Below are 25,300 nucleotides of genomic sequence, written 5' to 3'. Positions count from 1 at the left end.
CTGAGAATCCTCACAGACACATACAAACATGGGCTAATTTAAAATACATTTGTAAGTTGTCTCGTCCATATGAGTGTATTCGGACATCTTGAATTTTTTTACTCATCTGTTGTAGCCCCACCCATGTTCCACATATACAACTTACATAAGTGCACTTCTTCTCGTTGGGATTTTAAGTGTAAACACATTACTCACTGTAGTTACTGTATACTAGAAAATGGCATAGAATAGAATTCTGTACAAACCTAGAGTCTGCTAATTTCTGCTAAAGTCTCGTAACAGCTCACTGTCTGACTGAAGGTCCACACAGGTATATCTCATATAGCCTGTACAACCACAAAGTCTCCAGAAAACACTGCTCAGAACACCATGTCATGGATATATCATAAGCAATGGTCACACAGACTCTCTGCTGTCTACAAGAACTACAGGCACACAGGAGTATATAGTGATCAAGCAAACACACATCACGCATAATGGATCAAGTACTGAGGAAATCTGATGTATTTTCTACCTGCATACCTAAATTCTATTTTCATTATATTTATATTCTTAGTCAATTTTTTTTTAGATAGGATTTAAGTGTAGGGCGAGATTAAAACACAGCAAGGTGCAAAAAAAACGCAACAGTTCCAAAGAGTAGCTGAGTACAAAAGGAATGCAAAAAATAATGAGAAATAATGAGAACGGTTAAAAATATCAGAACATGCTAAATGAATTAAACATACATAGGAACACAGTGGAGAGTTCAAACTGTAATTTGATCAAAGTTCAGTGGAGGGCAAAACAGAAGTATATAAGAGAACACAACATTCAAGAATAACAACAAAATAAAAATACAAAAGCTTAGCAACATCACTTCACATCAATTCGTAGGAAACTGAGCATATACCTCACAAACAAGCACTGAAAGTATAGACCTTCAGCAAGAAATTGAATTATTTAAAGTGTTCAACCCTTCTAGGATTACATGCATGTTTTTTACACTGTAAACAGTACTGTATAACAAGCCTATAACAGTGAAACATGCCCTTGAGTGTGTAACCCCTACTTTTTTGACATGCTTTCCTCACACTTTGATCATTTTGGTTCCACCTCAACTCAGCAACTCTGCTGTCTCATTTTCTATATCACTAGGTGTTTAACAGTGGGTGAGGTGTGATGGAAGTCTGAGGATACAGTTACAGAACTCAAGAAGGATGACATGGAATGAAAAAATAGACCTCAGTTGGGAGTCACACTTTTTTGCTATCCATAGGTTCAACCAGTTTCCCAGCATGCCAGAACCCAGGACCCTGACAATCCGTGCCAGCTGAAAACAGATGAAAATTTTGTTAAATGTGCCATCTGTGGTGTTGGAAACAGTGCCAAATTGACTGCAGGGTGTGATATTTGGAAAAAAAAAATGCCACTGGGGGCTAAGCAGCAGTCACTATAGACATCATGGCATCTTTTTTTGGTCCATGTGTCTGCGATCCAGTTCCTGCAATAAATCGGATTCAGAAAACCATAAAATAAAGCTGACCAAACAGATGTTAGCTTTAATCTCAAGAGAAAATGCTCTCTGTTTGAAAAGTAGACATGGATTGCTTTCAAAATGGCCTCCTTTAAGGGTTCTTCAGGGAAACATGGCTACTTCTGTAATCTAGACGTAAAGGTCGAGCAAATAAAAAAGCTGGACCTATAATCACTTCCTGTCTGCTTGAGCCATAACATGTTACACAGCTAAATGCGAATAGAATAAATAATAGTAAATATCACCAGATCATATATTTTTCTAACCCTTTTGGCTTACTGTACTTACTTTTCTTTTCCCACTCAAAACCACAAATCATTGCGTTTCCCAGTGTGATTTTTTTTTTATTTTGTTTTAAAGGTCACCAATTCCACTCTGATGAGAATGTTTTATTTGTTTTCACAAGCTCTGACCTTCGCTCTTTTTTTTTCTCCTCTGTTTAAAGAAAGTTGTGATGCTTGTTATCACCCAAGTCATGAGATCAACACTGATGAGTAATAAGCTTAGCGTAATGAAAACCGATGCCCCACTGCGGAAATTAAAGTGCCATATTATCTGTCACCGCAGAGATGACTACGATCAGTCATGTTGAGGAAGAGAAAAAAATAAATATCCCCATAACATTGAAAACCCATAATTGCACTGCGAACATTTCTCTGTGTAACACAATTAATCATTCTGCCTGATGAGGACCAAACAGTTTGTAATCATTTAAGTCATGAGCATCTCACTGAGAAGGATGAAGTTAAGGACGCACGAAGCATCGAGCGCCTGTCAGAGTTTGTTTCTTTAAAGCGTTTTTGGTTAAAGTGGTCACGGCGTTTTCAAATATGGGTGTGAAGAGCAGCAAAATGATATAAAGGGACATCAAGCAAACCGGGGCTTAATTGAGCACGGCACAGTTCTGTAATTGCCTTCCTGTCACATTCACTTCCTCTATAGATGAATGTCGATGGATTTCAGCTCCAGCTTGACAATATTATGAGCTGCTGTGCCTGACACTAATTGTATTGACCTGTTTGGCTAGGTGCCTTGTTCTCGTACGAAGATTAACACTGATTCTGGGGGAAAATGAATAAATAAATAAATAGTTCGCCAAAGAGTTGTCAATGTCTGACTTATAATGATGCAACCATAACCTGTAACAGTTTTCAGCATCTGCCTGCCTTAATCTCTCAGTGTCTTTGCTACTTGAAAGCCATTTTGGCCATCACCCCAACTGCTCTGGATGCTTTGTGATTCAGTTTGATCCTCATGCAATCCCAAAGGTTAGATATTCTCTCTTATTCCTAAACAGCTGCGACCTCAGATCTCGACTCTTTCATCTTCATGTGTGACATCAAAGCTATAGAGCTCTCGGAGGGCAACGTGGCTACAAATAACTGTGGAAAAATATAACCCCCGATTCTCAGCTGTATTGCCAGGTGTTTAAATGCATCGTCACAGGGTAGGGCTATAATTAGAATGAATGTGGCACTTAGAGAAGTGATTTTTTTTTATTCCCTGAGTACAAAGACAGGACGGAATTCCTCTGTTTCTGTCTTCCTTTTGGCCCATCATCAGCCTCTCAAAGGACATGCAAAGACCTCGAAAACAGATCAGGAATACAAAAACGGTGTGTGTGTGTGTGTGTGTGAGAGAGAGAGAGAGAGAGAGAGAGAGAGAGAGAGAGAGAGAGAGAGAGAGAGAGAGAGAGATTAGAAAGAGCAAATTAGAAAGAGTTTTTCTCATTCTCAATAAAGAATTAAATAGATATTTATTAATAATAATAAAAATAATAATAATAAAAAGAAGAAGAAGAAGATATAGGTAAGATAGAACTATTTTAAGAGAACATTGAAGAGCTTTTCACACTTGCAGTAGTTAACTCTGGGTCATTGCAAGCTCATAATTCATTCATTCATTCATTTTCTACCCCTTTTTCTGAACTACTCGGGTCACGGGAAGCCTGTGCCTATCTCAGGCGTCACCGGGCATCAAGGCAGGATACACTGCACACACACACTCTCATTCACTCACACACTACGGACAATTTTCCAGAAATGCCAATCAACCTACCATGCATGTCTTTGGACCGGGAGAGGAAACCGGAGTACCCGGAGGAAACCCCCGAGGCACGGGGAGAACATGCAAACTCCACACACACAAGGCGGAGGCGGGAATCGAACCCCCAACCCTGGAGGTGTGAGGCAAACGTGCTAACCAACCCACCTCCCCACCCCCCCCATGCTCATAATTAATTCTGGCTATTCAGACAATCTACTTACCAGCACATTGTTAGATGTAGAGGAAACCAGAGAACCTGTAGAGATACTGGGGAGGTTGTGTGTGACTCCACACAGAGTGATGAGAATATTAATGCTGGAACACCTGCATGCCATCATCATCATCATCATCATCATCATCATCATCAACAGTTTATTATAAGTATATGTTAGTATAAAAGATAAGTCACCATTGTAGTAGGCTTTAGAATAAGGCATCAGCACTGTTCTAGAGAGGGAGAGAGGGAGAGAATGAGTGAACCAGAAGCTCTCCAGGACCTTTGGAGTGGAACAGAAAAGAGTGAAATTGAAAGCTTGTGATGAAAGAGTTCTCTCTGGCCATCAAACAGGGCACGAAACACATTTTTCCACTCACAAGTTGACAGTTGAAATATCGATCCCTCTCTGTCCATTATTATCTAAAACCTCTGAGAAAGAGAGAACGAGACGAGAGAGAGAGAGAGAGAGAGAGAGAGAGAGAGAGAGAGAGAGAGAGAGCAATAGTCTGTGTCAGCTTATTTGAAACCTACGAAAATGCTGTAAAAGAGAGAAGGGGAGAGAGAGAGAGACGGAGAGAGAGAGACCAAAGTTTGCGTCTGCTTATCTGAGACCTCAGAATACTCTGGTACACGACAAGGACACGAAAACATCTTCACCGTTCCGCTCCAAAGTCATAACGTCGTTAACACTCAAAACACACTCTCATAAATCAGTGTGTGAGAAGCCAGCTGTGGGAGTAAAATGTGAAATAAATCAAATGCAATTGGACATAAATTCACCCCTGGACTCAACTCATGAGATGAGGAATTCCTCCTGCACTCTTTAAACTACATACTCTAACCTGAGAGTCAACCGAAATGTAATCAGTACAGCACAGCTTCATAGCTTTTGTCTTTTTCTCTCATGTCAAGTGGTGAGCAGACATTTTTCAACCTCTTGTTCTTTATGCCTGTCAGTCGGCTCCTGATGGAATGATAGTGATGTCTTGATTCATGGTGGATTCTGCTGATGCCTCTCTGATAGTTGGACAGACAGTCGCTAATAAGCAAGCTATTCTCTCTCTCTCTCTCTCTCTCTCTCTCTCTCTCTCTCTCTCTCTCTCTTTCTCTCTCTCTCTCGACTAAAATTTGTGATGGTCCGGTTACGTAATATTAGGGGGCGGATAAGCAATTAACATAAATATCGGCTTAGCTTCAATATCTGCTTAAGCACTGGAAGGATTTTTCATTCTAATCAAATAGGAACTACACCAGATCTGTTCTGACAGATAATACTTTTCATCATAAATGGCTGCAGTATTATTTTTTTTTAGCAAATTTATCTTTTTCTGTTTCCTGAACATATTAGTCATTAACACCACAGTGACTCTGTGCTTAAATGATTGAAGATGAAGAACCGATTGCATTAAACATGCAAGCTGTACATTGTCTACATTGTACATGTATGGTTGTGGATGTGACAAATAAAATTGGAATGTTTTTATTTGTCCAGGAAGCTTTATATCTCCTATATAGACCAAGAAATCCAGTTGATTTGAAAGTAAAAATGAACGTATATTTTCTCTGTTTGATTTTTCCAGACCATTTTACATAAATATTTTTTTCATATATACAGATATCAGCCACCTATCCTCATATACCTACTTTTTAAATATTTTAAAATATAAATGGTCCATTTTTTGTAACATGTTCTCGGTGACGTGACAGAGTCAGAGAGAGAGATGGAAGTGGAGTTTAGCGTTTATGAAGACACTGGCAAACAGATCCAAATATCTAGGGAAGTCTTACTAACCCTAACCCTAACCCTAACCCTAATGGTTAGAGAGTCTGACTCCTAACCCTAAGGCACCGTACCCCCCCAACTGCTCCCCGGGCGCCGACGCATAAATGGCTGCTCACTGCTCCGGGTGTGTGTGTGTGCACTTTGGATGGGTTACAAATTCTGAGTATGGGTCACCGTACTTAGCCGTATGTCACCTCACTTTCATATACATTTTTAGGTAGCTAACTACACATAATATTAATGTTCATCTATAGTCCATATTTACAGGGCATGCATGGGCTTAAGATAATCTGTCTTGCTCCGACCTTGACTTGACAGCACCTGACTTCATAATTACAATTTCCAAACTTGGAAGACACGAGACACAGTGTGTCAGAAATTTCTAAATTTAAAAAATATATATTATGCTGTGACTAAAACTAAAAGACACCAAATTAAAAGTTGACTGTAAATATTCTTCCCAGACTTGTTTTCGGTAACTAAAAAAATAATGCATTTCTTGGACCTTTCTGTTTGCACCCAAATAGTGGTCAAAATGCATTTAAATCATTATCTGCATTGTGTGTGTGTGTGTGTGTGTGTGTGTGTGTGTGTGTGTGTGTGTGTGTGTGTGTGTGTGTGTGTGTGTGAGAGAGAGAGAGAGAGAGAGAGAGAGAGAGAGAGAGAGAGAGAGAGCCTTTCAGTTGTGATCCAAGGAAAATGCACCTATCAGTGTTAAAAGGCAATTTAGAAGCAAAAAGGACTTTTATTAAATCAGCTAGAATGTATTGAAACTCTGAAGGCTTCTATTCAATATAATTTTAAAGAAAAGAATACGCAAAGAATTTTAATCCACCAGGAAAATATACTTGGGCACATCAGGAGGTCTTAAAATAGTATAGTAAATTTCGTGATTTTTAATTTAACTTAATTTTATTATAAGGCCATAAATGAAGAAACGATTTTATTTAAACGGTGGTTAAAAAAAAAGTCCTTTTTTATTTACAAAAGGAGCAAGACTATTTGTCCTTATAGGCTACCACAGCTTTCACAGGCTTTTACAAACTGCTGCATTAAAAAAATATTCTAATAAAAAATGAAAGTATTAAAATTCTTTAAAATCCTACCAAATATTACGATATCCCAAGATGACATGAAACTTGTGGTACAGCCAGAAATATGAAGTGGAAATGGCAAGATATAAACAAAACCAGGACAGAAAACACATCCTTAATACATTAAGCACATTTTGTACAGTAAGAATGCTTCTCAATCACTCGCTTCATTATAGAATGGAGGACTTCAGCTGAATATTACAGACATAAAGCTATAACCCTGACACTTATACTGAAATTCTTTCCAACCAACTCAGCATTGCTTGATTCTTTAGTGTTGTAAATCTTGTTGGTCGATCAAAAACACTGCAGCTTCAACAGAAGCAGGATGAATGGAGAACCAGGAGACTAAGAGCCACGGCGTAACCAAAAAAAAAAAAGATTTATCGTGTAACAGAAGCAGAAATACTTTATTAATCACTGGAGGGAAATTGGGTTCGTTACCTCAGCTCTAAGCAAGCAAAATAAAAACACAAAAATTCTATATAAAAATCATATATACACAAAAAATGTATAAATAAAGCTAGGATTTAAATAACTATACACGTAAAGGTGTATTGTTGCACAGGAATTATACAGTCCGATGGAGACGGGTAGAAAGGGTTTCCTGTGTCGCTCTGTGGAGCACCTTGATTGGAGGAGTCTGTGACTGAAAGTACTCCTGTATCCGTCAAGGACATCATAGAGCAGGTGGAAGACGTTGCCTGAGACGGCCAGTTGTTTAGACTGGATCCTTCTCTCTGTCACTACAGTCAGAGAGTTCAGCTCGACACCACATCATCACCGGCCTTATACATGAGTCTGTTGACCTTCAGAGACAAAGAGAGATAACCAAAAATCCAAACATGAAAAAGAAAACAGTCGTCATTTATACTAATCTTGGACACGCTCATGGGACGATATACAGTAAATAATTATTAAAGCTAAGATAAGCTAAGCTAAAAGGCCTAAACAAAGAAAAAAAACATTATGACCCAGAAAATAGATACAGTGAATGAGTAAAGATCGGCCATGTATATATTCTGGGAATCATTAATACGTACCAATCACATTAAATTGATTTATCTTAAATGATAATATTATGGCAAAATAAGAAAGAATTGTATACAGTTGCAGCAGAATAATGATTTAGATTTTGATCCAGTGTCATCCAGATGATGATAGGTTTCATTTTGAGTCTGGTTTAATCTCAAAGTTTCTTCCTCATGTCACCTCTGGCTGGCTTATTGTGGATAAATCTAAATCCTATGTGTCTATATGCTGTCAAGATATAAGCTATTTTAAATATAAGACACCCCCCCAGCCCTCCTTGGATTTTTAGGTCCAAGACAGAACGCACTAGGCAGAACCTACTTATTTTCATAGTCTGTGATGTTCAACATGGGATGTTACATCTTCAACTGAGATTTTATTGCTACTCAATCTGAAGGCTTTACAATCAGTCGCTCACTGCTGCTGAGGACAGCATCCACATGGACAGCCTAAAAGTTTGCCCTGAAGTTGCTGGGGATCGTAACACAAGGATACCCTAAAGATGGCTGTGGACGTTCTCATGAATCAGTTGGACAGTTGCTTGCTAAAAATTACCCTCAAGTCTCGCTGGCTTTCTCATTATGAATAAATCTATCTGGAAACCTTTGAAGCCGTTGTTCATTCTCAAAAACGCTATATAGAATATAAAGTGCAACACAGTATAAAATATATAGACATTAAATTGAATTAAATTGAATTACACTGGATTGCATTGATTGATCATGTAAGCAGAAGGTAGTCATTTTCTTTTCTCTTTATAATATGTCTGTTATAGAATTCTATCAAGATTTTTGGAGGATTATCTCATACAGTCTGTTGTTTACCTTTTGTTCTATGTTTATGTTCTGTAAAGCTGCTTTGAGACAAAGCCCATTGTAAAAATATAACTATACAAATAAACTTGAATTGAATTAAACAGTCTATGGAGTAATAATGTTGAAAAAAGAACTGCACCAAACGAACATTTCACTTGAGCTTTTATTTCTGTTCCTCTTTATGTTTTAGGTGGAATGGCTGAAGAACGATGAACCGGTCGGCACACTTGTCGACGTTCATTTTGACGCTCGAACAAATCACAACTTTATTATTAACGAAGCACGTCTCTCAGACTCTGGAAATTACACTTGTGTAGCCAGCAACATCGTGGCTAGAAGACGTAGTGCCTCAGCTACTGTTATCGTTTATGGTGAGTTGCCATCCAAATGTTTTTTGGAGACTATAATACCAGACTATAATACACGCTCGTCATTGTAGAGTACATCGTTGTCTATTTTAAAAGCCTGTTTTCTCCATATTGATCTATATGCCAATACCAGTTATAAATAGTAATCTGTGTCATGCGACACGGCACATCTTTCTCATTTTTCAAACAGCTAATGGGTTAGTCTGAAAGGCGTGATGGAGAAACAGGGCTATGTGTCTACGTATCAGATTGGTTTTGATCAGTTGTGCAAACAGCATATGTAAAGAGTTAATGATCCTTTCACATGCTGAATAGCCAGGCATTACAGGCTTCAAGCACCTTTATAAGTCTTCCAGTGTATATTTTCAAACAGATGTTAGCTGAAGCAAGGCGGATTGCGTACACTGATGGCTTCAGACATGAGCTGTCACAACATGCTAGATCAAGCAACGCTAGCTTTTAGTGGGCTAGTGAGGCAACTTTTTTTAATCAATTATTTCTACCTACTGTATAAAGCAGTAATCTTTACAACATATGGCAATACTGCTCTCCAAAAAAAGAAAGAAAGAAAGAAGTAGCCAGACTTTAAAGGAACAAATTAACCTTTTAATTATAATGTGGTTGAAACTGTGGAATTAGATGGTTCTGAGTTTTTTTTTAAAGTTTTAAACTTTTAACATTTAAATATGCATACCAATCAATTTATGAGTCATATATCCTACATATGTCCTACAATATATATCCTACATTTTATAGCTTTCTAACAATAACAAAAAATAATCGTATACTTTTTATACTTCTGTTTTGTCTAAAATGTTAGGTGAAAAGAAATGTGTTTTTTTTCCCCTAGATGCAGTAACATCCTTTTCACAAAAGGAATTCATGTTTTAAAATGTATTTTAAAAAAAATAATTCTACACTAAACTGTTAAACGTCAACGTTTTAAATAAAGTTGTAAGTCATTTTAATGACAAAATCAGCCATAGCGGCATATATTTCTGTCAGCCATTCAACAAATATTTATTTCCCATGAAGTTCTTATTCACAGTGTCATATGTTTTAAATTCTGTTGAAGACTTAATGAACAGTTTTAAGTAACCAACAAATTAAAAAGAAATGATTTTCCAGTGATTTAATCATTATTAATCGTAGGTGTTGCACAGGAGTGTGCATTAAGTTGAGCTAGGTATCTTGCACTTATGGGGATATATAGACTCAGTGGTGTAGTCTAGTTTTTTGTAGTGAGTATACTGTGATTTTTTCCCCCCTCCCAGCCTCATACGCACCCATCCTAGAGCGACACCCCATAGGCACCACCACACTCACTAATGCATAAAATATGCATCTACATGTAATTTAGAGCATTATTAAAGACTGCTTATGTGTTATCAACATTCCAATTTATTATAAGCAATTCCAATTAATTCCAATTTACATTTTTGGGTGAACTATACCTCTAAGAGCTACATTTAGCCTTAAATGTTATATGAATATGGGACAGGTTTTATCAGCTGTCAATTTTCAATGTACATTTAAGAGTGAACAATAAACATTTGTTCAGTTTTATCACCAACACTCTTTCATTGCAGAATATTATGAACTGAATGAACTGGTAGTTTACAAAGCTTTCTAAATATATTTGTACTCGGGCTGTGGGTGAAATGTCACCCGAAGCTGCTGTAGCTTTAGGCGCAGGATTCCGAAAACACAAAGAGTGTAGTTTGGGTCTGCTTTCGTTTCATATCTTATTTTACATTAGTTAGTTCATTTCAAATTGTGCCAAAAAACACTGCCTGGCAACTCCTTGGTAGGTGACGTCAAATCAGGTCACAGGCCACGGAAGCCTCGATGGTCCAAAAACGTTAGTGATTCACAATCGCAACCACAGTCTGTGTTTGCAACACAGACGCGGTGAATTTATGAATGAAAGTTCTGTCACAAAACGATATTGTTACGTATCCTCACACTTTTTAAGTGAGTATACGGAAATCCTTGGCCTTTCCTAGTGAGTATACGGCGTATACCTGCATATCACGTAGACTACACCACTGGGTAGACTAGTGTTTAAGGTGTGAGTCTATCGATTGCTCGCCATGCTGTTGCTGCTGGGCCCATGAACAAGGCCCTTAACGCTCAATCGTACAAAATGAGCTAAAACGTAATTGCTCTGGATAAAGTAATGTAGGATTCTGACTTTTATACTATCAGCTTGACTCAGTAGGATCTCAAATCTTGCCAGTAAAATTGTTAGTTTGAAAAAATAGAGACTTTAAAGCACTTCTATAAGTCTAAGATAAAGGTGTCTGTCAAATGCCATGAAAGTAAATTTTTAGCTGTTAGTATTGCTCCTACTGGTCAGAAATGGAACTGCAACAGCACTAATAAATTTGTTACTTTATTAGTTTTGTTGCAGTTCCATTACTGACTTCTTTTCTCTATCTTTTGCATTTGAAAAAATATTTCAAACCCATTTCTGGTCATTTTAAACATTATCCATAACCCTTACCTCCTTTTCCTCTCCCGATCTTCTGTACACCATAGACACATTGTATGTGCTACATGTACACATTGCTGATTATTATTATAAAATATTTAATAAAACTTAAGCAACCAAAGAATTTTTAAACTAGCCCAGTCTGACATCACACTTATTAACTTTAATGTCAGACTGGGCTAGTTCAAAAATTCTTTGGTGTACATGATGTACAGAAGACTTTGAGAGGAAAAGGAGGTAAGGGTTATGGATAATGTTTGAAATTACCAGAAATATGTTTGAAATATTTTTTTTTCTAATGAAAAAGGTAGAGAAAAGAAGTGAATGTGTCTCTCTTCCAATGGGCACATTTTTATGGCTGCTTTTAGTCTTTTTCTTGTGTGTTCTTTTTTTGAGATTTTGGTAATTGTGCTCAAACCTGTCAACACACTTGAGGGCATGTCTGCAGTTAAAAATGCTCAAAACAAGCTGATAGACTGTGCACTGGATGACTACTGTATATGTTGCTGAATCTCAGCTATCTATTTTAGGGTTATGCTAAAAATTCACAAGACAGTTGGCTAGAGCATATACAGTATGATATAAGTCGAGTGTGATAGCCTCTCAGTGTAATTTTGTTTGAGGCTTCATCATTATTAGTGTCGTCTTGTCTCACAGACATCGATGGTCACAAGTCGTTGCTGTTTTTAGAGAGTTGTTGTATTCTGTAACAGAATGTACCTTTTCTTTTTTAACTGATGTTTGTATTTTTGTTTTGTGAGAGATTTAATAGTTGAAAGCCCAATACTGTACATGTTGTTCCATTTTCTTCATTAAGACAAAATCTGTGTCTCACTGATGTGTGTTTAGGTGAGACAGACAATGACAGCAATTCTCTGAGGATCAGTTACTTCACTGTGTATAGTATATAATTATGTATCTTTCCTATGCTGTCATAATCTCGCTTGTCAATTTCTCCATTTTTCTTTCATTTGTTAGTGAATGGAGGGTGGTCGTCATGGTCTGATTGGTCAGACTGTAGTGTGCATTGTGGGAGGGGTTTTATAAAACGCACACGCACGTGCACCAATCCGGCGCCACTAAACGGAGGAGCGTTCTGTGAAGGTATTTCAACACAGAAGAGCAGCTGCTCCTTACCCTGTCCAGGTGAGCTGTCACTGTATTTATGTGTGTGTATGTTCTCTATTGGATCATCAGAATGTAAATGATGTGGAATTGAACATGGAGAGGCAAAGAAAGTGTTTGGTGTGTGTGTGTGTGTGTGTGTGTGTGTGTGTGTGTGTGTGTGTGTGTGTGTGTGTGTGTGTGTGTGTGTGTGTGTGTGTAGTGGATGGTGGCTGGTCCGGGTGGTCTCTCTGGTCTGTGTGCAGTTCAGAATGTGAACGTTGGCGAGGAAGAGAGTGTGTAAACCCAGAGCCCAAACATGGAGGGAAGGCATGTGATGGAAGTGCGCTGGACACTGAAAACTGCACTGGAGATCTGTGTACTCAAGGTGTGTAATCGTCATTCCCTTCCTCATTGTAATCAAACAGTTTGTTTGTAAATTCTAGAGCTTTAAAGCACTTCTGTAAGTCTCTGTATAAAGGTGTCTACCAAATAGCATAAATGTAAATGTGTACCTTCCTATAGTTATTATTACACCTAGTGGTCAAACTTTGAAACAGCAGTAAGCACTTAATAAAGGATTCACTGGGTCTGGACTTTTCCTGCTTTTCCTATTCTCACTATATGAACATTTTCTGTGGTTGAATCAAACAGACAGGGAAGTTAATGAGTGTGTTGTAAAATTAAACTAGTTTATATACAAGAAATCTAAGTATACATTTGTTCTTAAGCATTGCATACTCTTATCAATAATGTGTGTATTTGTCTACTTGCAGATCCAAACCTCCTGCATGATTTAAAGGTTCCTCAAGGTAAGACTTTTTGAAATTTTAATATGCATTTTATTTCAGCCCATACAAGAAGTAGTGGTAAATTCTATAATAAGGGTCAGAAAAGAGGTCAACAAAATAAATTTAAGCAAGGTCATTTGGATTTAGAGGAATAGAAATCGTAGTAAGACTTTGCAAGAAGGAAGAGAGACACAACTAATTATGGTGAAACACAGAACAGGTGAGCACATTAGTGTTAGGACAGTGGTAGAGACAAGAAGGGAATATGATAGAAACCAAAGCAGGAAAAGATTTTATTGTGCTGTAGAATACTTTGAGAGGAAATTTGTGACATGTTTTTGTATCATCAATTACTTGATGTCTCAGGAGAAAAAATACAATTATTTGCAGCAATTTGCAGATCTATCTATCTATCTATCTATCTATCTATCTATCTATCTATCTATCTATCTATCTATCTATCTATCTATCTATCTATCTATCTATCTATCCATCCATCCATCCATCCATCCATCCATCCATCCTATTTTTGCCGGCAGTGGGCTCTGGTTTACTGATCATAAGCATCTCCAAGCTATCAGTGTTTGGCCCCTATGCAAGGCCCTTGAGCCTCTCTGACCCTGCACTTCATAACAAACTGTCATATGTGAAGAAAATTATTTCACTGGGTTCTAATGTATTTGTGGTAATGTATATGCTCTTTTTTTTCTTGTATCAGCGGAGGCTGAGGTCAGCAGTGATGTGGCTTTATACTCAGGCCTGGGAGGAGGTGCAGTCGCCGTGGTGATGCTGATTGTCATTGTCACACTGTATAGGAGGAGCCACAGTGAGTGCGGCGTCGATGCTATCGATGCTTCTGTGCTCACTGGAGGATTCCAGTCCTTCACCTTTAAGAGCAACACCCAAGGTGAGACCATGACCATGACCAGGAATTATTTATTCATTAACTGATTGATCAATTACATTTAAAAGATACATAAAGCTATAGCATGTACAAGTTTGCTAGTGAAAATGCTGTTGTAAGCTACTTGGGGGGGAAAACATTTCTTAACATCAGATTTGCTGTAACGTTTTTCCACTATGTGTATTATTCTCATAGCTGACACATATAGACAGAATCCATACTGTCAGGTCCAAACTTCACAATGCACACAAAGTAGTTAACCTAAGTATTAATAATAGCAAAGGAACATTAATGAAAGGGTAGTATATGGATCGGGATGCAGTATATGAGCTATGTCATTAGTTAGTATTATAAACGTATGATGAGAATAAAATACATTTGCAGTTACCTAGTTTTCTTATATAGTGAAATGTTGAACTCATCATTTACCAGACACCCTTTTCCAGACTGACATCCATTTTTCAATTTATACAACTGAGCAATTGCAGGTTAAGGTCCTTGCTCAGGGGGCCCAGCAGTGGCAGCTTGGTGGACCTGGGGTTTGAATCCAAGACCTTCTGATCTGTAGTCCAACACCTTAACCATTGAGCTACCACATCCCCTACCACAGCTCTATGGTGAACTATTCACTGTATTGAACTATTCACTGTAGTGAATATTCAATCATGTTTCTCTGTGCTGTTCTTTCTTGGTTGGTGCATGATGATGTTTATGAGCTGCCAAGCAATCTAGCTACAAGGGTTGCAAGCCAGTGACTTCTGTGTCGGTCCCAAGCCCGGATAAATAGAGAGGGTTGCGTCAGGAAGGGCATCCAGCCTAAAACGTGCCAAACTTAAACATGTGTATCATCAGATAGGCTTTGAGTCCTTTCTTGTATGCTATGGTGATGGACAGGCTGACAGATGAAGTCAGGATGACATTGTGATCTGTAGTGAGAGTGGGGTGCAGGTGGAGGAACACCTGGAAAGGTGGCGTTCTGCTTTGGAAAGAAGAGGAACTGAAAGTCAGTTGTAGACAGAATACATGTGTATGAATGCATGTGTATGAACGAGAGGAAGGGAAGTACAGCAGTGAAGTTACAGAAGGTCAAGAATGTGAAGGAGTTTAAGTATTTGGGGTCAAACGTATAGTGTAAGGGGGACTGTGGGAAAGAGGTGAAAAGGCAAGTGTACAGGTGAGTTGGAGTGGGTGGAGAAAATTGTCGGAAGTGTTCTGTGACAGAAGAGTGTCAGCAAGTATTAAAGGAAAGGCAGAGATTGAGGTAGCAGAGATGATGTTGAGGATCTCTTCAGGAGTGAGGCGGATGGACAGGATTACAGTAGGAACGAACAGGTTGGCTGGTTTAGGAACAAGTTCAAAGAGGCTAAATTGAGATGGTTTGACATACAGAGGGGGGAGATGGTTATATTGGTAGAAGTATGTTGAAGATGGAGGTCAAGAGGAAGACCAAATAGGAGATATATGGATGTGTTAAAAGAGTACATAAATATAAACGGTGCAAGAGTCGAGGATGCCGAGGATAGAATTAGGTGGAAACAGATGATTCGCTGTGTTAACAGGAAAAGCCGAAAGTAGAAGAAGATATGATGATATCAAGCCGAATGCAGCTTGACCAACCTGACACAGAGGTTTTACACGATTGTTACACCAAAACTATTTGAAGTATTTTTTAATGCTTTTCGTTTTTTTACAGAAATCCTAAAAATCTATGATGAACTAAAAATAACGTGAAAGTGTGGATAAAAAAAGAGATGGAATGTTTCATTAAACAGTATTATGATAATTTTAAATAAATACATACATAAAAAATACTATTTGTAATAACTGAGCATCATTTATGAAGAATTACTAGCAAACTTAACCAAATGCTCATTTTAATGTTGCAGGACACAACACAACACAGCACTGCACAACAAATACAATCTTTTATATCAGTTGGTGTGACTGCAGGGTAATCGTGCCCCAAATGGTAGTTATGGTAGTTATCAAAAACATTTGTTAGCAATACCGACGCTCTTTACTGTGTATCTGAACTCTCTCTCTCTCTCTCTCTCTCTCTCTCTCTCTCTCTCTCTCTATCTCTCTCCCTCACTCTCTCTTTCTCTCTCTCTTAAAAGCTCTATGTGGCTCTATTCTGCCTTGTGTAAACTCTCCCACTAGGAGGATATGATGGTGATGGCTTTCTGTAATGGAGTTTGTTTACTGAAGTAGCAGAAGAACATGTAGCCACACACACACACACACACACACACACACACACACACACACACACACACACACACACACACACACACACACACACAGTCGATTACAAAACACTACTAAACATTACTGCACACATCTGCAGACACACACATTTAAAATGCACTGTGCACAAAACACTACTAAACATTACTGCATACATCTGCACACACACACACACACACACACACACACACACACACACACACACACACACACTCACACACACACACTCACACACACACACACACACACACACACACACACACACACACACACACACACACACACACACACACACACACACACACATAAAAGCCACTATCATTCATAAAACACTACTAAACGTTACTGCACACATCTGCACACACACATGCACACACACAATATAAAGACACTATCATGCACAAAACACTATTAACTTTAATGCACATATCTACAGACACACACAATCACACCATTAGATTCTTCCACCATCATCACAAACACTAAACTTCACTGCCATTGTGTGTACCCAGACACACACTAAAATGTGCCATCATCAGACTCACACACACATAAATTCTACCACCTGCCCGCACACAGACACACCACGAAAAACAAAACTGCACTTTACTTCCATCAAACTGTCTATAATGCACCCAGACACAAACATACACACAGCACTAAGTCTATTTGCCAACACCTTGAATTTACAGTTTTGCAGTTCATCAAATTATTAAACACACAAACCTGAGAGCTTTTCACTAACAATTATTTGAGCGACAATTATTTTTCAACACACTTCTCACCCTACCTGTCATTATGGCTTGGACAATGTCTTGTGCCATGTGCTTTTGTTTATGTTTTGTGTTTTCACTTAGCCCGTTCTGCACATCTGGGCATAAAGCTAGTAAGAATGATTGTTCTAATCGATCTTATAAATGTGTAACTTGGAATCTAAATAGATTGATTCCGGACCAATCTCAGAGCAACTTTTATCTTAGAGAGGAGGCGGGGCTTAACCCATTACTAGGTATGACCAATTTTTTGAAGACTGTGATTGGTTGTCCAATAAAAAAATATATATGAGCGCTTTAAATTATATTCTATTATAAGCCTTCACTCTGTCTCTATGTTAAGATATTTGAGTCTATATCATATAGGGATTACATTCGTGACCGATCATATTAGAGATGCCCCAACATCAGTATGTTATAAATGTAATAAATGTAATGTAAATGTAAATGTAAACATCTCTGACACAGTAGAAATGTCACAGAGACAAATTACAGTATATCATGTCATAGATGTTATCTCTAATATGATTGGTTACAAAAATTAAGTATTATGATGGGTTTTACTAAATTGTCCGTAGTGTGTGATTGAGTGTGTGTTTATGTACTATGGTAGATCGGTGTACTTTTGATTGTGTACTCTGAACACACCTGTTCAGTGTGTCCCCTGCCTTGAACCTCGAGTCCCCTGGGATTGACTCGAGGCTCTTTTGACTCTCTGTAGTATAAGCATTTAATGTTGGGAGCAAACATAAAATCTCATATAATCTCTTGTAATCCAAGATGGCAGCATGGCAGTAGCACGCAGCGGCCACTCCGGATGCAATATGGTGCTTTACTGTGTATACAGCGGTGTTCATGTATACAACCGCCAGAAATGAATACAATACAAAAATCGTGCAACAACCAACCTGCACAATGTTGTGGTGGAAAGGCTTTGTGACCTCGGCTTGCTGTGGAGAGCAGGCCTCCATTACTCGCCTTATATCAGGGACCAGGAGGAGGGACACAGAAAGCGGAAAATGTCTACTTTCCAATGTTTGCTGCTCCCTGGACAATAAACTGGACTACATCTGACTCGAACGCACAACACGGCAAGAGTTTAGAAACTGCTGTGTCTTTGTTTTCATGGAGAACTGGACTCCGCCATTCAGTTAGATGGGCTCACCTTGTTTCGTGCAAACAGAAATGCAGCTCTGTGCGGTAAGGCTCGTGGTGGTGTGTGTGTTTACATCAACACAGAATGTTGCAAGAACTCTGTGCATGTATCTAGTTACTGTTCATTGCTAGTGGAGTTTGTGACTGTTAGATGCAGGCCATTTTATTTACCACGGGAATTCACCATGGTTTTCATTGTCAGAATGAACATTCACCCAGCACTAATGCTAAATTAGCGATCTGCAGAATGTTCACCCCAATGGACTGTCTAACATGGCCAGAGATTTAAATAGTGCAAATCTCAAATCAGTGCTCCCTAAATTCCATCAGTATGTGGACTTTGCATCGAGCGTGGAAAACTTGCTGGATCTTGTTTACACAAACATGCTAATTATGCTACTTCCAACATACAGACCGCTTGTCAGATGCTCAAAACTGGTTCTGAAACAGGTGAAAACCTGGCCAGTAGTAGCCACCTCTGCTCTTCAGGACTGATTTGAGTGACTTTGATTGCACTGGAACATCTTCAGGGAGGCTGTAAGCAATGGTGACTCCGACAACGAGTACACAGCATACAGCCGATCACGAACTACAAGACAGCTTCATGTGCCTGTTACAGTGATGCCTCCCTCCCAGATGCGCTGAATGACTTCTACACATGGTTTGAGGTGCAGAACAACATAGCAGCAAGGAAAACCATCTTTCCCCACAACAATCAGGTACTCTGTCTATCCACCTTAAACTTAGTCTTAAACATTTCCCTGAGCAGCTCTTTTGTTCCTACGTGCCTCAAGACAACCACCATTGTCCCCTTCCCAAAGTCTACAGTGTCCTTCCTTAATGATTATCGTCCAGTCGCACTCACACCCATCATTATGAAGTGCTTCGAGAAGCTCCTCATGAGGCACATCAAGACCCAGTTACCACCATCACTGGACCCCCCTACAGTTTGCGTATTTTCCAAACTGCTCCGAGGACGATGCCATTGCCACGGCTGTTCATTTAGCCCTCACCCACCTGGACAATAAAGCCACTTATGTACGAATGCTGTTCATAGACTTTAGTTCAGCATTCAACACAATCATCCATCAGCACCTAATTGAGAAGCTGAGCCTGCTGGGACTGATCACCTCCATCTGCAACTGGATCCTGGACTTCCTGACTGGGAAATATTCAGTCCGGATCAGGAACAGCATCTCCACACTTAAAACTGGAGCCCCTCAGGGCTGTGTGCTCAGCCCACTGCTGTTCACCTTGCTGACTCATGACTGTGCAGCAATGCGCAGATCGAACTATATCATCAAGTTCGCCGATGACACGAACATGGTGGGTCTCATCAGCAAGACCGACCAGTCAGCATACAGAGAGGTGGTGCAACTAACTGCCTGGTGTAGAGCCAACAACCTGTCTCTGAATGTTGATAAAACTAAAGAAATGGTTGATGACTTCAAAAGAGCAATCACTCTGTCTGTTGAAAATTGACAGATCATCTGTAGAGATGCATCACTGTCTGTTTTTGTAACTACACAATCTCGGATCTCAAGACCCTGCAGCAGAGAGTGAGGACAGCTGTATCATGGACATTTACACCACATGCTGCATCTGCAAAGCCAACAGCATTGTGGATGACCGCACACACCCCTCACACACCTGCCATCTGGAAAAAGTTTTTATTTTTTTGCTGTTATTGTTTATTGTACTTTGTGTAATGTCTTGCATTGTTTGTTTGCACTGTCTTTTGTCCTGCACTGCCTTTCTGTCTTTTTGTCTTGTCTTGCACTGTTTGCACCAGGTTGCACAGATGCACTTTATGTAGCTAGGACTACTTAGTAAGTCCATAGCTCTGTCTTTGTTTTATGTAGCACCATGGTCCTGAAGAAACGTTGTCTCATTTCACTGTGTACTGCAACAGCTATATATGGTTGAAATGACAATAAAAGCTTCTTGACTTGACTTGATGTGCTCCAATCCACAGATGCGAGTACTAAATTTATTATCAACAGTACTAAGTAATATTAACATATAGATATAGTATATTACATTAAAGTTGTGTGCATTTTTGTAGACCAAACCAATCTACAAATTCTAAAAGTTTTAGTACCTCTGATCTTCCTGATGCAAAAGAAAATAACTCCATAAAAGGCACATTTTACAGTGTGTGTGTGTTTGTGTGTATGTGTGTGTGTGTGTGTGTGTGTGTGTGTGTGTGTGTGTGTGTGTGTGTGTGTGTGTGTGTGTGTGTGTGTGTGTGTGTGTGTGTGTGTGTGTGTGAAATTTAAATAAATTAAATAGCAGGTTTTTTGTAAATTGCCCAATTTGAAGCAGTCAAAATTTACATTAGGTTAGAAGAATCTCCTTGTAGGTAAATTTACATGAACTCAGGAGCACTCAAAAAAATTTTCTATTTTCGTGAATATCAAATTTCATTTGCAAATGCGACCAGTGTAATGACAGACGAACAGAAGATAGCACACAGCTAAGGGATGAATAACAAAACCACCAACAATAACAAAAAGAGACTCGAAAAAATATGTCACTCACTGGCATGTGTCAGACCTACAAAATGCAGTGAGCTGGATAAGTTTAAGATAATCAACTCTCACAGAATATCTCGCTCTCTCTGTAACACACACACTAAACATGCCTCTCAGTGTGCTATGCCACGATTTCTGGCAAAACACTGAAGTGTCTTGCTGAGAAGACGTAGCTTGGGGATGATTTCTGTGATATTGTTGCTGTAGTACCAGAACACCTCTTCAGGGAACGTTATTGCAGGAATGTAGAATTGAATCTTCCCAGCACAGCTCATTTTATCTACCTCATACTGATCGTAAACAATCGGATGGAAGAATAAAGGAAAATTACAAAAAATATATATATATGATGCCAGGATTATGAAATGATTAGGAGACACATTGCTGTAAACCGAGCCAGATTGCAAAGCTGTATTATATACCTTATGGGGCCATTTCTATACTTGCATAATGATTTTTCTCACTTTTACAGTTTTTCCTAACTGGGAACCTAAACACTTGCGATGAAGCCGTCAGATTCTTAATTGCAGAGGCAAAACATCGGTCATACTTACTCGCATCAAAACAGGGAATGTTGCCTCAACGTTTTGTAAAGGTCCTTAGAACAAATCGTTATTAAAATTATATTTAAGGAACGCTTCACATTGTTATTATAATTATTATTCTCATTACGAATATTGGGCATATGTTTTCACAGTGTTGTTGTGATGTTATTTTAATGTTCTGACCTGATATAGTATTATGTGCTTATGATCTTAATATGCATAGAACATCCTTGCAATTTTCTAAGCATTTGCTGAATGTTCTTACAGTATATTGGTGCTAGAAAGCATTAATAACAACATTAACAATTAACATTAACATTCTGGAAACTTCTTTATGTCGTTATTAGTGATCATTGCATAGTTTCTTTGTTGACCCCAATTCACCTCATGTATTGTTGCTTTGACAGAGATGGGATGAAACTTTTGTAATGCAGTCTTTGCTGGATTTTACTGATACTTTACGCATGTGGACAAATTTGTTGGTACCCCTTAAAAACCCACAGTGCTCACTGAAATAACTTAAACTGTCAAAAGTAATAATAAATAAAAATTGACTAGTCAAAATTGGACATTGCTTTTGAATCATGGTTCAACAGAAGCATTTGAAAAAAAATAAATAAATAATAATAATAATAATAATAATAATAATAATAATAATAATAATAATAATAATAATAATAATGAAACTGGCTTGGACAACAATGATGGTACACCTAGAAAAGATTAAAAATAATTTGACCATAGGTTAAACTAAAGTGTGTCCTGTAATTAGCTTTGCAGGTGTCTTTATTTCACTATTGTGGGTTTTTCTTTTTTTTAATGGAAGGTTACTAACAATTTTGTCCGTGTGTGGATCTTAAGCTGCCTCCCACATCTTGCTACCTTTATTAAAAGTTCCCTTTCAATGTGAAAACTTTGGTAAAATTCCAGCTAATACACTTATATCATCTCATGAAGAGGACAGTGAAGGTCAGGTAGAACTTGCAAAGCAAAATAAAACTGTTTTCTAAGTACACGGAGGCAACTTTGAAGTGTCTCAGGTAAGACAGTAAAAGAAATGGACTTGAACATTTACTCAGCAAGATAATTCACAAAGGAAAGGGTTGTTTGATTTTCTAAAAGTTTTAAGGAATCCAGGGGTATTTTAAGGAATCAAGAGGTAAAGCTGTAACTTTAGGCTTTCTGCTACTGTAAACTCCTCAGGACAGGTTGCTTTGCACTTTAGGATGTTTTTGTAATAAGTTCAGTTTTTTGGAATTCGATTCAATAGAGATCACAATCTGAATCATTCCACAACATTAAATGTTAATTTAAATGGATAAAAAGTCTAACATTTCCTTCTTTAATAAATAAAGATCACAATCACTGGTAATTTGTGGGGTGTAAGATACAGTAAATAACACACTTCAGGATGTGTTGTTATTTGGAAAATAATCAGCTTCAGGTTGGTAAGGGATTGGATTTATATACCAACAAACCATTTCATGCATAGTTAGCATTCTATATGGCATATCAAAAAGCCAAATGCATATTTGAATAAAGCTTAAGTTTAAAGAAAAGATTTGATGGATATAATCTTTAAAATTCCAACAGCTGTTCAGTAGAAATCTTGCACTATGTGTTGGTTTTTTTTAATCATTTGAGTGGAGTCTGGCCAATTTATCATAGTATCTGTACTAACCCAGAATAATTTCCCTTTCAATGTCCATGCTCTCCTTCCATATGTTCATGCTTGCATTTTTCACAAAGAATCGGAGACAAACACGTGACAAATTTTCAACAAAATATTTCATGCGGCGGGGGGCATGGTAGCTTAGTGGTTAGCATGTTCGCCTCACACCTCCAGGGTTGGTGTGTGTGGAGTTTGCATGTTCTCCCCGTGCCTCTGGGGTTTCCTCCGGGTACTCCGGTTTCCTCCCCCATTCCAGACATACATGGTAGGTTGATTGGCATCTCTGCAAAATTGTCCGTAGTGTGTGAGTGAATGAGAGTGTGTGTGTGCCCTGCGGTGGGTTAGCACTCCATCCAGGTTGTATCCTGCCTTGATGCCTGATGACGCCTGAGATAGGCACAGGCTCCCCGTGACCCGAGAACATTGGATAAGTGGTAGAAAATGACTGAATGAATATTTCATGCAGCTTGCAAGAACACGGTTTTGACCTAGTCATTGACAATGGTCACATATATCAAAACTAGCTGGAGAAACCCTGTGTCCTGGATTGTTTTAGGCAGAAATATTAAGGCAGACATTTAAAAATCTGTCATGCTTTTCCAAGGATGATGAAGTCAGGTTAAAAATAGGTCACTCCTTTTCTTTTGTTGTGATGCTTCATTGAGCTGTGCCTCAGTTGTTTTCTTTTCTGACTAACATGTTTTGTCTGCACAAACTTGTGTAGCATGAAGTATCTGAAAGTTGGCAAGATTGGTTAGACGTTACGTCAGTTCTTCAGGAAGAGTTAATAAAAGCGGTATGTCAAGAATAAAACGGGACATGACAGCAAAGGACTGTTTAATGTTTTATTCATTTTATCCTACAATAAAAATGACATTTTTTTAGAATTTATTAAAGATTTATTACAGAATGATGATAACTACATTAACTAAATTCCTAAATCATTTGCCATTATGTTTTCTTGGAGTTAATAAGACGGCTAAAGCATAGCTTGTAATGTTAGCCAAGAAACACTAAAGTCCAAAAACCTCTTTCGAAGATTCACGTGTCAGGAAACTGGAGACTTCTTTCATTAATGTTGAATAAATATCTCCGCTGAGTCTAAAATTATAACAAAAATAATTATTTGTTGTTTATCGTAACAATGGTATTGCATTCGTGATTCGATTTAATTAGATTTTCAGAAAATGTGAAGAAAAATGGAACTGAATTCAGAATCTTTCTATAATAAATAATATAAAGAATTAATAAAAACATTTAATGTCTACACACAAAAAAAATATTGCTAGAAACAGAGGTTTAATATCTTAAACAAAATGTACTACAGGTTCACCATATGTTAAGAATAAAGAAATATATTTATAAATTCTCCACAAAGTTTGATTGATTTATTAATGTGCCTGACCTGGGGACTCCAAAAAAAGAGCTCTAAAGTCAGCTAGAATCTCCTTGCACCATACATCACAGACTGGCAGCTCAAACCATTCGAACCATCTTCCTCTTGTCCTCTCTTATCAACGGGGCATTCTGCCAGTCACTCAGTGTTCTTTTTTCTCGTCTCATTCTGCCTTACGATTAGCAATTTCTGAAATACTCAACCCAGCACATGTGGTACCAACAACCATGGCACAGCACATTTTACCCAATTGTGATTGCTGAACATTAACTAAAGCTCTTGATCTGCATAAATGGGCAGGTATACAGAAATTCCTATATAAAAATGGAGGGTGAATGTATATTTTAACTTAATGGGATGCGTAGATTGAGGCTATTGGTGTTCAGAAAAATGGAATTGCATGAGATGCGTAATTAATAGAATGCAGATATTGCACATTTCCATTAAACATAATGTCCCATTTTGTATCATCCTACATTATGCCTCCATGTACAGTATATGTACCTCTAGTATATAGACAAGATCTTGTGATTATATGTAAGCACCATTCTTTTGTCCCAAACACCAGATAAACCAAAGTGTAGCCATTACAGCTTTTTTATAAACAAGTTGGGTCAGAATTTGATCTACACTTTTTTAAATCAGTTATCCCTGTTCACAAAGTTCGCTTCTCAGTATGGCGTCTATAATAAAATGTCAATTTTAAAAACCTGTCACTTTTGGACAGCACATGCAGGTTTCTCACAGGTTTCTTTTCCCACAAACAAAGATGATTACTTCACACATGGCATTCTGATCACATTGTTGTGTCATT

At 38.2% G+C, this 25,300-nt stretch overlaps 1 protein-coding gene across 2 annotated transcripts in view; it reads left to right on the top strand.

The window, feature by feature from the left end:
• unc5da (unc-5 netrin receptor Da) overlaps positions 1-25,300 on the top strand; it is a 195,276-nt gene that overhangs the window by 149,627 nt on the left and 20,349 nt on the right. For both annotated transcript variants that reach the window (XM_027178942.2, XM_027178934.2), the window contains 5 exons: positions 8,694-8,874; positions 12,344-12,511; positions 12,693-12,857; positions 13,246-13,281; positions 13,979-14,167. In XM_027178942.2, coding sequence (XP_027034743.2) covers positions 8,694-8,874; positions 12,344-12,511; positions 12,693-12,857; positions 13,246-13,281; positions 13,979-14,167 — 739 coding nt within the window. The remainder of the gene's footprint in view (positions 1-8,693; positions 8,875-12,343; positions 12,512-12,692; positions 12,858-13,245; positions 13,282-13,978; positions 14,168-25,300) is intronic.

Source organism: Tachysurus fulvidraco, chromosome 21 (genome assembly GCF_022655615.1).
Source record: "Tachysurus fulvidraco isolate hzauxx_2018 chromosome 21, HZAU_PFXX_2.0, whole genome shotgun sequence".
Classification (NCBI taxonomy): Eukaryota; Metazoa; Chordata; class Actinopteri; order Siluriformes; family Bagridae; genus Tachysurus; species Tachysurus fulvidraco.
The sequence above is the reverse complement of the archived record's forward strand: the minus strand, read 5'-3'. Positions and strand labels throughout refer to the sequence as shown.